The 13983-nt window shown below is 35.7% G+C and overlaps 1 protein-coding gene across 1 annotated transcript; it reads right to left on the reverse strand.

The window, feature by feature from the left end:
* Window positions 1-2372: 2372 nt before the first annotated feature.
* Window positions 2373-13806, reverse strand: LOC137659316 (alpha-1-inhibitor 3-like). The gene is made up of 23 exons (XM_068394337.1): window positions 13648-13806; window positions 13285-13442; window positions 12930-13026; window positions 12439-12654; window positions 12124-12267; window positions 11785-11988; window positions 11370-11549; window positions 11091-11265; window positions 10356-10517; window positions 10096-10175; window positions 9917-9977; window positions 7938-8043; window positions 7598-7826; window positions 7233-7459; window positions 6982-7061; window positions 6410-6525; window positions 6007-6157; window positions 5525-5658; window positions 5193-5288; window positions 4255-4543; window positions 3874-4019; window positions 3467-3676; window positions 2373-3290 (listed from the first exon to the last, which is right to left on the reverse strand). The coding sequence occupies exons 1-23, from the start codon at window positions 13804-13806 to the stop codon at window positions 3234-3236; spliced, it is 3477 nt and encodes a 1158-aa protein (XP_068250438.1). The 3' UTR covers window positions 2373-3233.
* Between the last annotated feature and the right edge of the window lie 177 nt (window positions 13807-13983).

The raw sequence follows: 13983 nt of genomic DNA on the forward strand, positions 1-13983 counted from the left end.
AAGCTGCGCAATGGAAAGAGCTGCTTGTGTTGAAGAGGAATGGCTTTGATTCTTGATGGTGGGGCCATCCAGCACCATATTTACCATTGCAACTAGTACGTTTGGCACAGAGTCCTCCTGACAGCCGCCCGGGAATGATCCACGGAATTGGTAAGTGTCTTCAAACATATATCGACGAACTATCTGTGCAGCACGCGCAAGGTGAACTGCCTCAGTGTCACAGTCTTGCTCGCAGGCTTTGCCTAGCGCTTCACCAATGTCTTCATCAAACGCTAGTAAAACATCTCGGCCTTTGCTGTGGGATCTCAGGCCTGGTATCTGGGCTAACAGGCGCTCTTTCAGCCTTGTGCTATTAACTTTCTGGCACAAAACAACCCCGAGCTGTTCCATTCTTGTTGTGTATAGCTTTACAAGTTCTGCGAGTCTGAAGACTGGGGTGGTGCCCTCTTCTAGGTGGGTTTCCTCGATATACAGGACCAGTTCAGCCAGTACGATTCTTGACATTACACCTTCATGGTCAGTTTTCTGCTCGGCTTCTACAGTGGTCTTTGCACGATAGTAAAGAGCCAACAAACACTTGGAATGGTACTTGGCCTCCAGAGCCACCATATCACCCATGCTGAGCCTGGCTATGAGTTCATTGTCCCCAACTTGCGCTGCACACTTCCGTACGCGTGTGTCCACCTGGAAGGTTGTTACTTCATGTAGGGTCTCTGTGCCAGACTTTCCACAGAAAAAGCAGGAGGTGCCGCTGGTAGTGGCTTCTGAAGAGTGTGTTCTGGCGCGCTTGGCCTGGACATTGTCAGTACTATTAAATGCTGAGCTGCTTGCGATGCGTCTCTTCTCTGCTCTTCGTAGCATTGTGTTATTGTATTTGAGCATACATGTTTTATGCCACTTGGCCTGGTGGGCAACCATTGTCGCCTCAACACCTTGTCCTTCATCTAGTCTCTGTAACTGAACAGTTCTTGGCAGTTCTCCGAGTTCATCAAATTTGACCAAGTTTGCAGCCATTGTCGTGTATCCACTCCCAGGGTCTCGGCGTTTAGACAGTACTGGGCAGACAAGTGACTCTGTTGTCTCCTCTTGACATACAAGACACAGCTTACAGTTTGTCTCAGGAGGTGTTGTGGGAGTACGTTGCTCAAAAGTATCGACCAGTTGGAACTTCTTTGCCATGGCTGCAGTCTGGAACAACGCGTCTCTGATGTCAGGTGGTGCTGCTGCTGCCTCACCTGCAAAGACACAAAACACCACCATGTTACCACAAGTTACTACTACAAGCACCATGACTATCAACACTATACTATTACTGCAGCCGCCGTCACTGCCACCAACGCTGCCGCTGCAAAGTAAAATTCATTTTCTTGTGAAATGGTAGCCAAATTATTTGGTAAGCACAGAAGTATGTGTAATTGTACAATACTTATCACCTCTAGCACACTTATCACCTTTAGCATCCACAAAAAGACAAATTATTGTACATATTCAATGACGCTAACGGTAAATAGCGGCCATTTTGAAAAATGGCCGCCAAATGTGCTACGGGGAGAATCTTGAATGCCTCCATATCCAAAATTGTTCAGAATGTATTAATCCACATGTGTGCCAATTTTGGTGCTTTTAGAACAATTTGAACAATTGGTTTCATATTTCTTACTATGCCGCTGGGCTATTAGGAGGTCCACGACCCTTACACTTTCCGCGTTCGCTTTTCAAGGCTTAAGTTTAGTTATTCAGATTGAAAGTTATCGATTAGATCCATAGAATTGATGCGAATATCTCATAGCAATCCCTTCTTCTCGGTCAATCAATTGCCTGTCTGTCTGTCTGTGTGTCTGTCCTGACCATCTCTGATATTGTTATGAGTTTTGTTAGAGTTAAACTTCTTGCCCTGTAATTTGCACAATGCACAATATTTAGCTAGATCTCTGTTACGGGGTTCAGCAACCCCAGATTTACATTCAGAAGTTTGAATTGACGCAAAGATAATAGCATCATCTGCTTATGCAACAATCTTGATTTCTGGCCAAACCACATGTGTACATGCTATGGAAAGTATTGGACCCAGAATACTACCCCGAGGAACACCAGATATCACATTCCTGTACTATACTCGCGTGATAAACAACCACAACGGTTATTGAGAGGAAAAATTTTGTACAATTTTCTCTCTCTCTCTCTCTCTCTCTCTCTCTCTCTCTCTCTCTCTCTCTCTCTCTCTCTCTCTCTCTCTGTATATATATATATATATATATATATATATATATATATATATATATATTGGCTATTGATTTATTCCGTGGAACGTGGATTTTCAACACTAATAATAGTACCAGAGTTATGATATACATCTTTATTGCCTAGCTTTTGGAAAATCTATTTCCTTCATCAGAGCCTTAAAAATAGATACTCTGTATAAATATGAGTTAAAACATAATTTAATAAATATTTAAAACGAACATTCTAAAACTATAATAAATAAAAGGACTTAAAACTATAAAATTAATCTAAATACAATAAAAATTCAAAGGGCCATCGCTATAAAGTTCCACAAATTAAAATCAAATACAAGATAACTCTTATGTTATCCGGCCCAGGTTTGGTTTGAGTTGGTGTTGGCATATCGCCCAGGGCCCAAAGGGCTGCATTTTTAGCATAAATGTCATGAAATTCCAACTAGGGTTATTTGAAATGCCCAGGGTATTAAAGATGTAGGACAGTTCTCCCAAAAAATGAATGTGTTACAGTTCCTGGTTATTTTGTCATATCAATTCAGTAACCCCCATTTCCTTTACTGTATGTGGTGAAGCAAGTGGCAAGTCCATTAGGGCAATTATTATCATTACTGTTATAACTGTCTTTGGAAATCTATGCACATCCATATGAAACAATCTAAAAAGATAATTAACTAAAGAAAAATTCTATCCCATAGATTTGTTCTTACCAGTAGAAAATACAAAATACAAAATCTCTACTGCATTAAACACAACATAAGCAAATACGTGATTGCAGAGACACGACCCATAGTCACAAAGGAGTGGTCGTCTTCAGTGTAGTATGCCAATTTCTAAGCATTGTTACAATTGAAAATCAAGTTTGTAAAGTATTTTTTTTATGTATAAATATACCACATGAAACCTGCAAAACTGCACCCATAACAGAAAATCAAAATAATGAATGGTAAGTTCATTAGTCACACAGGAAGCATCTTTTTCAATTGAAGAGGTAAACTACAATCCACGTGATTCAGTATCATCAGGGTCAGGGGCATTGTAATGGAGGATGGTCTGGAAATGAAGAAAATGTTTGTTCCCATAAGAGAATGTCTAAATCGATGGGTGATTAATGATATTTTGGTTTTATTTGGCTATAAGTATATGTAGGTTTTTCTTTAATTGACATGTAGTAATTATTACATTAGAAATCTTTATAAAATGCACATGATTCATATACTCTTGCTTACCTGAATTAGGGCACAACCCTGACCCTTCATGCTAAAGGAGACATTAGTTGGAAGGATTGGCAGAGAAACCTTCGGTTGGAATAATTTATTATTTTTTGTCATGAAGAATGTGTGTTGGAAATCTCGAGTCGTGACTGCAACATCCACATTCTGGTTATCCTGGTACTGTGATGACTCATAAGCAGATAGAGCTTCCCCGGTAAATGATTTCTGGGATAGAAATATTTTATATTAGGCTTTACAATCTGTACATCTGGCGTTGAGGATTGTTTTCCACTGTAAATTCAAGAATTGTATTGAATATGTGATGTTCTTGTTTATTATTTACTGGGAAGGCAACATCTCTGGATGTATTATATTTCCTTATTCATGTCTTGAATCTTAATCTCAGTGTATCATTCACTTACTTTTTCATTAGGCATATGGAAGTGATAACTTCTTGGAGGAAGTGACCTGACCAATTTGCGCAATTCTTGCTGATAAGTTGAAGGATCTATGGCTACCATTGCCAAGATGACAATTGCACGTGTTTCTTCATCATATTTGTAAAATTCTGTGAATGAAAGAAATTATTTCATAGATTAAATTTGTGTAAAATTTCATCAGTATTAACTTATACTTTCAATTTTATTTGCAACAGTTTTTACACCATAAATTCATCAAAGTTACTAGATAATGTAGGATGTGGTCTTTGAAGTAAGCAAACTGAAATACATTTTAGTAAGAGTTGGTATTAAGCAGAGTAACTGGTTTTTCAGTTAAGAAAATTCCTGTACTTAAAGTCTTACTGTTATTTCCAGAGTCTGATTTTCTCTCAAACCAGTGAATCAAGGTATCAGTAATATTAGCTTCTTCCATCAGCTGGTCTAGCACTGCACGGGCCTCTGGGATTCCAGCAAGTGCTAGAGTGTAGGCTTTCAAGGCCATCGTGTAGTAGTCGAGAGAATCACTTTGGTTGAGGCACCTCACACCCTGTAGCACTGTAGGGTGTGAAGCCGACACTCCTGATTCCAGGAGAGCTCTGAGGATGTCTGCTGTCCGTGAGACTCGTGAGGATTCTTCATGATTAGGATCTTCCTGTGAATTTATTTTAGATTTTTATTATGTGTTGGTACATATTTCAGTTATGGTGGGGGTTTCTAAGAATGTGAGTGACTAAAGACGCTGGGATAAGAGAAATATATATTATCCCATCTTATCTATGTTAACCTCAATTTAGGGACTTCTTTACTATACATATAAGTATATTTTGGGTGATTTTTTTACTTGATCATCATATTGATCTGATGCAGTTTTCAATTAATCTAAAAATATTAGATGTTAAAAAGTACATTACAGTTAACTATAGGTCAATACTAGATGAAAAAAAAAGAGCTAGATTTGTAATATCGTAAAGATTCTCCCGTATAATTATTTCTTACTGATCAAACTTAGTTACCTACCAGAAGGGGAAAATCCCTTCTGCATCTGATGAGTTGAGAGGCTATTCTGTATTCATTGTTTTCTGTGAACCACAGAATGAATTTTAGAATACCTAAATATATTATTGGATTTTTTGCAGCTTTTAGTATCTGCTTATTAACAGGTTTTTTTTTAGATAATATTAGTTTATATTGATAAGGATGCTATCACGGGACTTTGATCAATCAATCAATCAATCTGACCCCAATGTTAACCCAATAACGTTTCTAGGCAAGTTTTATCTAAACGAAATATATGTACTTACTGTGGTCTGGCCATCTTCAATGGATTGAGCACAAGTTTCATTGCCATAATTATTGATTAGCCACGAAGTGGCTGCATTGAGGCTTCCATCGTCAATCTGAAAGAATTTTATTTAATGTGTATTTTAAGTGGGTATCTGTCACCCAGATTGCAGGAATATGTCAGAGTTATGGCGTATTTAGGTACCAATATTCTTTAGAAATTGCTTATGTTTAATTATAGGTGGTTTTTTTGTGAGCATATAGTAATTATGAAAATACAGTAAGTTTTTTATCACTACATTTTCCTAATATATTGTAAGTACATCTATTGAAGGTAATTAGCTGAACTGACCGGTATGAATTCCTTTGCTTGAGAAAAGATCCTTAGAACAAGAGCAGTAAGCGAAGTTGAGCTAGAATCATTAGCATTGCCAAAAATACTGAAGGAACCATCCAAACGTTGGTATAGCATCTGGCATCGATATCCTGCAAGAAAACGTTGTAGAGAAAATTATACATTTCATCCAATATTGTGTTTTGGTGTTGCAAGTTTGAATTGTGTTATAATTTGCTTCAAATTTGTGTTATTGTTAGATGCCTCAGTAATGGTAAATGAAAGTGTTACAGAGTCCTTAATTAAAAGGTATGGTTGAGGTACCGAATTCTTCAAATGTACTTTAGACCAAGTTGATGTACAGATATAAAGTGTCTTTTGTCATACCATCATTGAGAGAAACACTGGCAAACTCTTAGAATATTTGCAAGGATGTATTCTATCTAAACCTGAAATAGGAGACGCGAGGAAATGGTAGTCATTTTGCTGATGTAACTCACCTCTTCTCATGACATCAAGAAGCTTTTCTTCTACTGCGTACGTCCCTTGTTTTGTAGTTTGTAAGTACTTGAAGATGAATAGGTGTCTGTACAACTCCATTATATTATCATCGTAGCATTTTTGTGAGTCCAAAATGATGGTTTGAAGATCCTGTCATCGAGATGGGAGTTATCATTATTGTGGGAAAATTCATTCGAATTTGTATAATTTTGAGTTAAATCTTATGAATATTTTTTCATGAGATGAGTGTGATGAGTCTTTTAGTAATGCAGAAAAAGTACTGTTTAGAAGCCATTGTTACTGAGTAATAATTGGAAGTAGTATGACTGTACTAACTGCTTAGTCGTACCTTATGGAGCTAAGATGAAAATGGTTTGATTAAAGATAGTGGAAAAGACTTACTTCTAAAGGTATGACCAATTGTTCTCCTACAACACTGATCCATGCCCTTCCAGATCCCTCCACCATTCCTGGGGGTATGGTCAGTTCTGTTGTTTCAAGGGAGTCTTGTCCTCTTCCTAGTTTTGCAAGATGAAATAGACAAAATTTCACTTTAGTTAGTGTTGTAATACGTGATTTAAGTTCATATGAATCTACTACTGAAAACAAATGAATTTGGTTCAAAGTGATATATAAAATTATACATAAAATTATTCGAATGCAAAGCATTCAAAATTCAAAATATATATTTATATAATTTATATATATATATATACATATATATATATATATATATATATATATATATATATATATATATATATATATATATATATATATATATATATATATATATATATATATATATTTATGATTGTACCTCTCCTTTATGTTTACAATCTCGTATGGAAGTTTAACGATATCTCCAGATTTTAGTTTGAAAGTAATTTCTTTTTCTTTTATTAAATGCACAGTATAATATTTTTGAAGAAAGAAATGCTGATACTTAAGAGCTGAAAGTTTGCTGAGTTTACCTTTTGCACAGATATATTTTCTCCAAGTTTCTTCTCTCAAATAACGTCTTCTTACTTGTAGTGGACTCACAAGCTCATGCCTGAAAAAGTGAATATTCTCTTATGGATAAGACATAAATATGAAAAATCCATGAAAAAAATTTTCATAATTAGAATAATGTCCTTTATATTTCGTAAAAAATCAATATATTTCAAAAATTATCTTTATAACCATATTGTGTTCAGAAAGACCTTTGAAATAGTGTTTTTACATTTTGCCGATATTGAGAGATTCATCTCCACAAGGCACAGAGGTTTCAGTGTCTACTGAGGCCCTGACTGTAATGTTCACTTGTCCAATGGTGATAGGCCTGATTTTGATAGTGTGGACATGTCTGTCTTGGGCTCCAACGCAGAATAGTCTTTGGCCAGCTGGTAAGCCTGCATTGTTTTCCCCAATGAGCTCATATTCAGTGCTTCCTTCCAGAGTAACTCTCACCTATTAGATATGATAAGTAGTTGTAGTAGCTATGTACTTGCAAGTAATTTTGAGAAAAAATACAAATAAGGAAATGTCATTTATTTATGTAATTGTTATAGATTCAATTAACAAATCTATTCTATTCTAAACACTCACCGGCAGGGGTTGCTGAAGGTTATTGAAGACAAAGATCTTTACAGGCATATCTTCCCCTCTCTTGATTGATGGAGGATGCAAAATGTCTACAGAGAAGGAAGTGTTGGTGGTGAGCGAAGAACTTTTTGACACTCCAACACCTACATGTGGATGGACGCACACGGCAGTTCCAATCCATTCGGTAAAGGTTGGTGGGACCTCAACATCCTGTTTGAGTATCCCAGTTGACCTTTTGGGGGAAACGAATTTAAATTGCAGTTATTATATAATGAGATTATATTCGTGATAAAGAATTGTTGATTTTCTTCTATATAAAGAAAAATAGAGAACGCACACTTACGGAACAACTGCTAGATTCCAAAGCAATGTTTCATGGAAGTTTTTTTGTGATGAACTGTAGCTGCTGTAGGCTCTTCCATTACGTGGATCGGAATACCTCCGATAATCTGTAGAAAAATGCAAAATGGGTTTGAATTTTAACATTGTTAGTAATGTGCAGCAGATGTAGCCAGTCCCCCAACAGAGATTCTCTTCTCCCTTCCACGGACTCACATCAGCCAGGGAGGCTTAATGATAGACTTAACTTTCATTGCAGAGGATGTATTTGTGATACACAAGCTATTACCAATAAATATAGAAAAGCAACAGTACATATTGGTGTAATCTCTTTGTATGAATGTCAGAGTTTCAATAACTAACCAGGATGTTACTTCATTTTTAGATAAAATGCTATTTATGTCCAATTTAAAAGTTGCTAGTAAACCAACAATCTAATTAAATTGATCCAAAGTTTTGGTTATTTTGGCTTGGATTTCTAGTTTTTATATCCGCCGTAGTATCCTCCATTATATGGATGGAAAGACGTCCGATAGTCTGTAGATAAATGCAAAATGGGTTTGAATTTTAACATTTTTAGAAATGTGCAGCAGATGTAGCCAGTCCCCCAACGGAGATTGTCTTCTCCCTTCCACGGACTCGTATCAGCCTGGGAGGCTTAATGATAGACCCAAATTTCATTGCAGAGGATGTATTTTTGTTACATAAGCTATTACCAATAAATGTAGAAAAGCAACAGTACATACCGGAGTTAATCTCTTTGTATGGATGTCAGAGTTTCAATAACTAACCAGGATGTTACCTCATTCTTAGATAAAGAGCTATTTATGTCCAATTTAAAAGTTGCTAGTAAATCAACAATCTAATTAAATTGATCCAAAGTTAATTTCTAGATATTATCTTCTGTTTGGCAGTCAGCTATTCCATCAGATGACCCTGACCCTTTTGGTTATATTGGCTCGATTTTCTAGTTTTTATATATTATTGTCAACAGTGTTATTGTGATTTTAGATACAATTTTTTACCAATATTTTTTTTAGGAATTCTATCAGCTGCCCATAATAAACACCCACATTAATTAAATGACTGTCTGCTAAAGAAGGTGATGAAGGCAAGAGTTGATGGGAGAAGTACAAAAGGAACGCCAAGGTTTGGATAGATGGATGGAGTGAAGAAAGCTCTGGGTTATAGAAGGATAGATGTGAGAGAGGCAAGAAAGTGTGCTAGAAATAGGAATGAATGACAAGTGATTGTGACGCAGTTCCGGTAGGTCCTGCTGCTTCCTTCAGTGTTATGAAGCTTTATCTATGGTGGATAACCGGGGAGGGTGGGCTGTGCCACCCTAGCAGTACCAGCCGAACTCGGTTGAGTCCCTTGTCAGGCTGGGAGAAACGTAGAGAGGAAAGACCCTCTTTTTTTATTTCAATTTGTTTTGATGTCGGCTACCTCCCAAATTTGGGGGAAGTTCCTTCGTATATGTATATATGTATTAATTTTCCCAAAATTTAGAAGAGCGATAAAGAGTTCCATTCTGTGGCAAAGAGGTGGTGTGTATCACAGCTAGGTCCTTAGATCCCAATGCCTGCCATACTTTCTTCAAGTAAGACTTTGATAGCTGGAAGTGGCACATAGAGGGATAATTAGGTAGAAGGGATTTGATTGTGATGGAAAGATTTTCTCCTTGCATTTTTAGAAAGTAGTAACCTGCAACGTATAGTGTTGGACCAAAATATTGGCTCAAGTTAACAGAATAGGAATGGCTCAAGTGTTTTCCAGTGGTCAACAAGATTAGCTTAGTGATTCCACTCTCATAATGCCAGTTCTGTAATTACATCTACCCATTTTAATGTTTATATTGGCTTCATGAGGAACACTTCTGGCTCAATTTCAAAATACATTCATAGCAGTATTGACACCATGTTTAGGTTAGGACAGTACTGTAGACTTATGTTATATAGGCATTGATGTGCTGGAGATTCTTACCTTGTTTGTAGCATGGTCTGGTTTCTAAGGTGAGGTCGGTGAAAATGTAAAGTCCAGATTGCTGTGAAAATCAAGGATTTTTTAGAAAATTATTTTTTTAATGATTTGAGAATAGTCTCATTTTTTAAATTATTCCATAAATAAAGTTTCATTAGTTTTACTTTTAATGTTTTACTTACCTCGAACATATGAAGAGTATCAATGTAATCAGTGCTGAATTCGGATATTGTGTCATCTGGAAGGTATGAAAAATTATATTCTAGAGGATAAAGATGTATTTTAAAATTATATTAAAAAAAGAAATGAAATGTTTTCAATGCATTTTAATTATGTAGTATCAACCATCTTTGGTTTACAACCAAAGGAGTAAGGTATGCCTAAATGTTGACTTAAAAGTATATAAAATGTTACCTATTTTTGTATGAAATCTCTACCATACCTTTAGGATTTTCTGCTTTCAACCTCTTGCAGTATTCGCGGTCATCGACCTGCGTTGAACTCCACATATACTCGTTGTAACTGTAGTCCCTCAAGAAGAAGCTGTCAATGGTTTCTGTATCTCGTCTGATTGTCTCCAAATCTAATCCTGTACCCTGCACACCTGTTGGTCAATGAAAACATAATTTTGCCCTCAAAAAATAAACAAATCAATTTTACTTTATGTTCATATTTAGCCTTATTTGGTACCCTACTTACTCCAACAAAATAAATATTTTAAAATTATAAGATAAATAAGAATAAATTTCATGAATATTTCATTAACTTATTTTTAGGTGACTCAAAAAGTAAATAATTAATACAGTATTTCTGTCTTATTCTGTATCTGAAGGTAGTTATGAATGAGAGCTTTGAGGTGTGGGCTTCTATTTTTGACAATAGATGCAATATTTTGAATAATTGATATTCTATATTCATCATTGGTAAGTTTATACCATTTATATTTTCACTGTATCAAACAATTCCAGTATCAAGATTTTATGTTAAATATTTAACATTGTATATTTTATAAATATTCCTGATATTCACTGTAAAGAGGGAATTGCTATATAACAATGAATTGATACGAAAACAGGGAGTTAGTTGGGGCTGAAGCATTGAATTAGATCAGTTGAAGACAGTTCTAAAGGTTTCTGGGCAAAGAATAGTATGACCTTAATAAGGTTTAGCAACTAACCGTAACTGCATATAGAGCCTGGGGTCGTTGTGATCGTGAAGGAGTTTGCGAGTCCTGGCTGGGCCCTGTTGGTGAACCAGGCAAAATCTACTTTGTTAGGGAGGCACTTTTCAACAGTTATATTCCTGACATCAGAGACCACTTCTCCATCACCTCTTATGTACCATACCAGCACCTGTAATAATAGAATATTAGTGGGTCTTAACAAGGTTTTACCAGTTTGAATATAAAATTATTGGATTACCCATAAGTGACATTGAATGTAGGATTATTCCTTACCTGTATCTTTGGTGCTGCAGTTAAAGGCAAGGTTACTGGGATGTTAAGAACACCAGTGACAGTATCTGCTGGTGCAAGTGGTAGGTGATCCATGAAGAATTCTTCTTCAAATGGAAATTTGGAGGAAGTTAATTGATATTCTTCTGACTTGAAGTACTGCATTTTTCCTCTTGACATCACCTGTTTGTTTTGGGAAGGAAGCATTAGTGATGATGTCAGCTTGTGAAAATCGAAGGTTATATTGCTAACCAAAATAGGTTTTAATGGGCCTTATTACATCCACGAGACTTCATTTGTTAGTAGAAAACCAAGTTCCCAATAGTGTAATAGAGATTTGAATGACTTATGTGTAATATCACTTATTATAAAAAAGATATGCATTACTTTCTTTATAAATGTTAACAGAAGTATTTACCTGAACATTTACAACAGCAGACCTTTGCTGAACAGCTGCAAACAAGACTTTAAATGTGAATCTGGTTTCTTCTCCATTGGAACAGTTGATAGTCTCCTCTGGAACATGAATGACTAAGGAGGAATTGGATGGAGAGTAATACCTTTGTGCAATGAGTTCAAACAGCCTTCCATTTAAGAATGCTCTGGATACCATGTGTTTCATCTGTAAGTAAAATGAGAGGAAATATACTTTCGGCATTGCCCATTATAAAGTAGGAATGATTGTCTTCCTGTTTTTTTTAGTTATATATACAGAAGATTAACTGAATACCATGGATTAACGATAATCTTTACTTACCACTACTCTCTGACTGTTGGGGTTGGTTAAATAGAGTTTGACAATGCCATCTGATGGGGTAGTGATGTTATTACAAATATGTCCATGGCAGATCTCAAGAGGTTCACCACTAGCAGGTGATTCATCTGGCAATTTAGCCAATACCTTGTGAAAAATAAATCAATTAGCGAGGAATGTTTACAATTCACTAGAATTGTACAAAAATTAAGTTATTTAATATCACACTAGGGTCAATTTTTTTTCCTCTTTGCACACAATACATATTAGGTAAGTAATGAATAAATTGTCAGTAATAGAAAAACGTGTATGCTGTACCTTGAGTGTGAAGGGCAAATTAGGTTTCATGAAGTCATCTTGATAAAGGGTTTCAAAACGCACGTTATTCGTTTGAACTCCGATTTCACTTGTTCCTTTTTCAACTTCATCACTGGCCGCATCGGTTATTGTCGCTTCAGCCTTAATTCTATTAATGTCACATTCAGCGATTCTAAGATCACTGGATTTGACTGTTATGTCACTACAGCCAGAAATCTGAAAAGGAATGCTCTCAGTAAATGGATTTTTAGAAGTGAAATTCAAAGGAATTTGCAAAAAAAATTAAGTTTTAGAATTATGAATTTATTAATTATTCCACTACTCTAGCAAATAATAAGATATTGAGAATATAGAATATTCAAATGGGCTATAATTGCTCATGTGAGCCAAGTGAAAAGGTATTTAGTTTCTTATCAACCAGGTGGAATCAGTTGATGCGTACTTCATTGGTGTTCTCATAGGATTAGAATAAAAATGTACCACATACTTACAGTGCTATTCATCTTGATGACTGCTTTACAGCTCGACCAACGATTGTTAGTGATCTCCCAATGAATATTACCTTTGACAGGTTCACCAAAAGGGTACCTGTTATATAGAAGGGTAAGAGAACTTTTACTAAATTGAAGTCAAGCTCAAAAACATATAAATGCAATTTTTTTTTCTACTGAAAGCAATCATGAGAATGTTGAATTTATATTGAATAATATTTTTAGTTTTGTTAACTGTAAATTGTCTACTATAATGCATCAATACCATATTTTAGTTTTCACTGACTGGGGTCTATGTTCACTATTCGTTTTCTATGGTGCGGTAAATTGGTCTGTGAAAAAAGAAGCAACCTACTTGGCACATGCAGTGAAGGTGAAGCTGTGTTGTGTGATAAGGATGGAGTTAGGTGGCTTTACATCTACCTGGAACCTTGGCTTGACGTATTCTTTCACTCTAAAGTATTTTCCTATAATTCCAACTCCTTGACTCTTCACTGCGATGTAGTAGAATCCCTGTTTATTGATATGTTGATATCAACGATCAGTGAACGTTTAGTTATTAAATTATTAGATATGCTTATAGCACTATTTTAATTGTTACCAGAAATATGAAGATTTGAGTTTCACATATTAGAAAGTGATGATAAAACTTTGTCTTTTTATTTATAGCATTGCCTAATAAAATATAAAGCTTAGAAAAGAAGAAAATCTACTTTACCTCCTCATGTTCATCGGTGAGTTGAAACGACCAGTGGACCAAACCTTTGGAGTTGTCGACATCTAACCACTCGGCAATTTTTATGCCATCTGGATTGAGTAAAAATATCTCTTGGTACTGGAAGATAAGGAAGCTAATGAAAATTCTAAGCTTCGACATGAGGTATAATTTCAAAATAGATTAAATTTTGTATATTAGTCAACAAAATATTCCCATTTTCTCTTAGCTTTCCATAAGTAGCCTCTGACTAAAGCAAATTATACTGTAATTGTAGTCCTAGCTTGGTCATTTTGAGGATATGCTTTCTGTGGAGGGTGCAAAAGAAGAAGAGCTGAA

Source organism: Palaemon carinicauda, chromosome 19, assembly GCF_036898095.1.
Source record: "Palaemon carinicauda isolate YSFRI2023 chromosome 19, ASM3689809v2, whole genome shotgun sequence".
Lineage (NCBI taxonomy): Eukaryota > Metazoa > Arthropoda > Malacostraca > Decapoda > Palaemonidae > Palaemon > Palaemon carinicauda.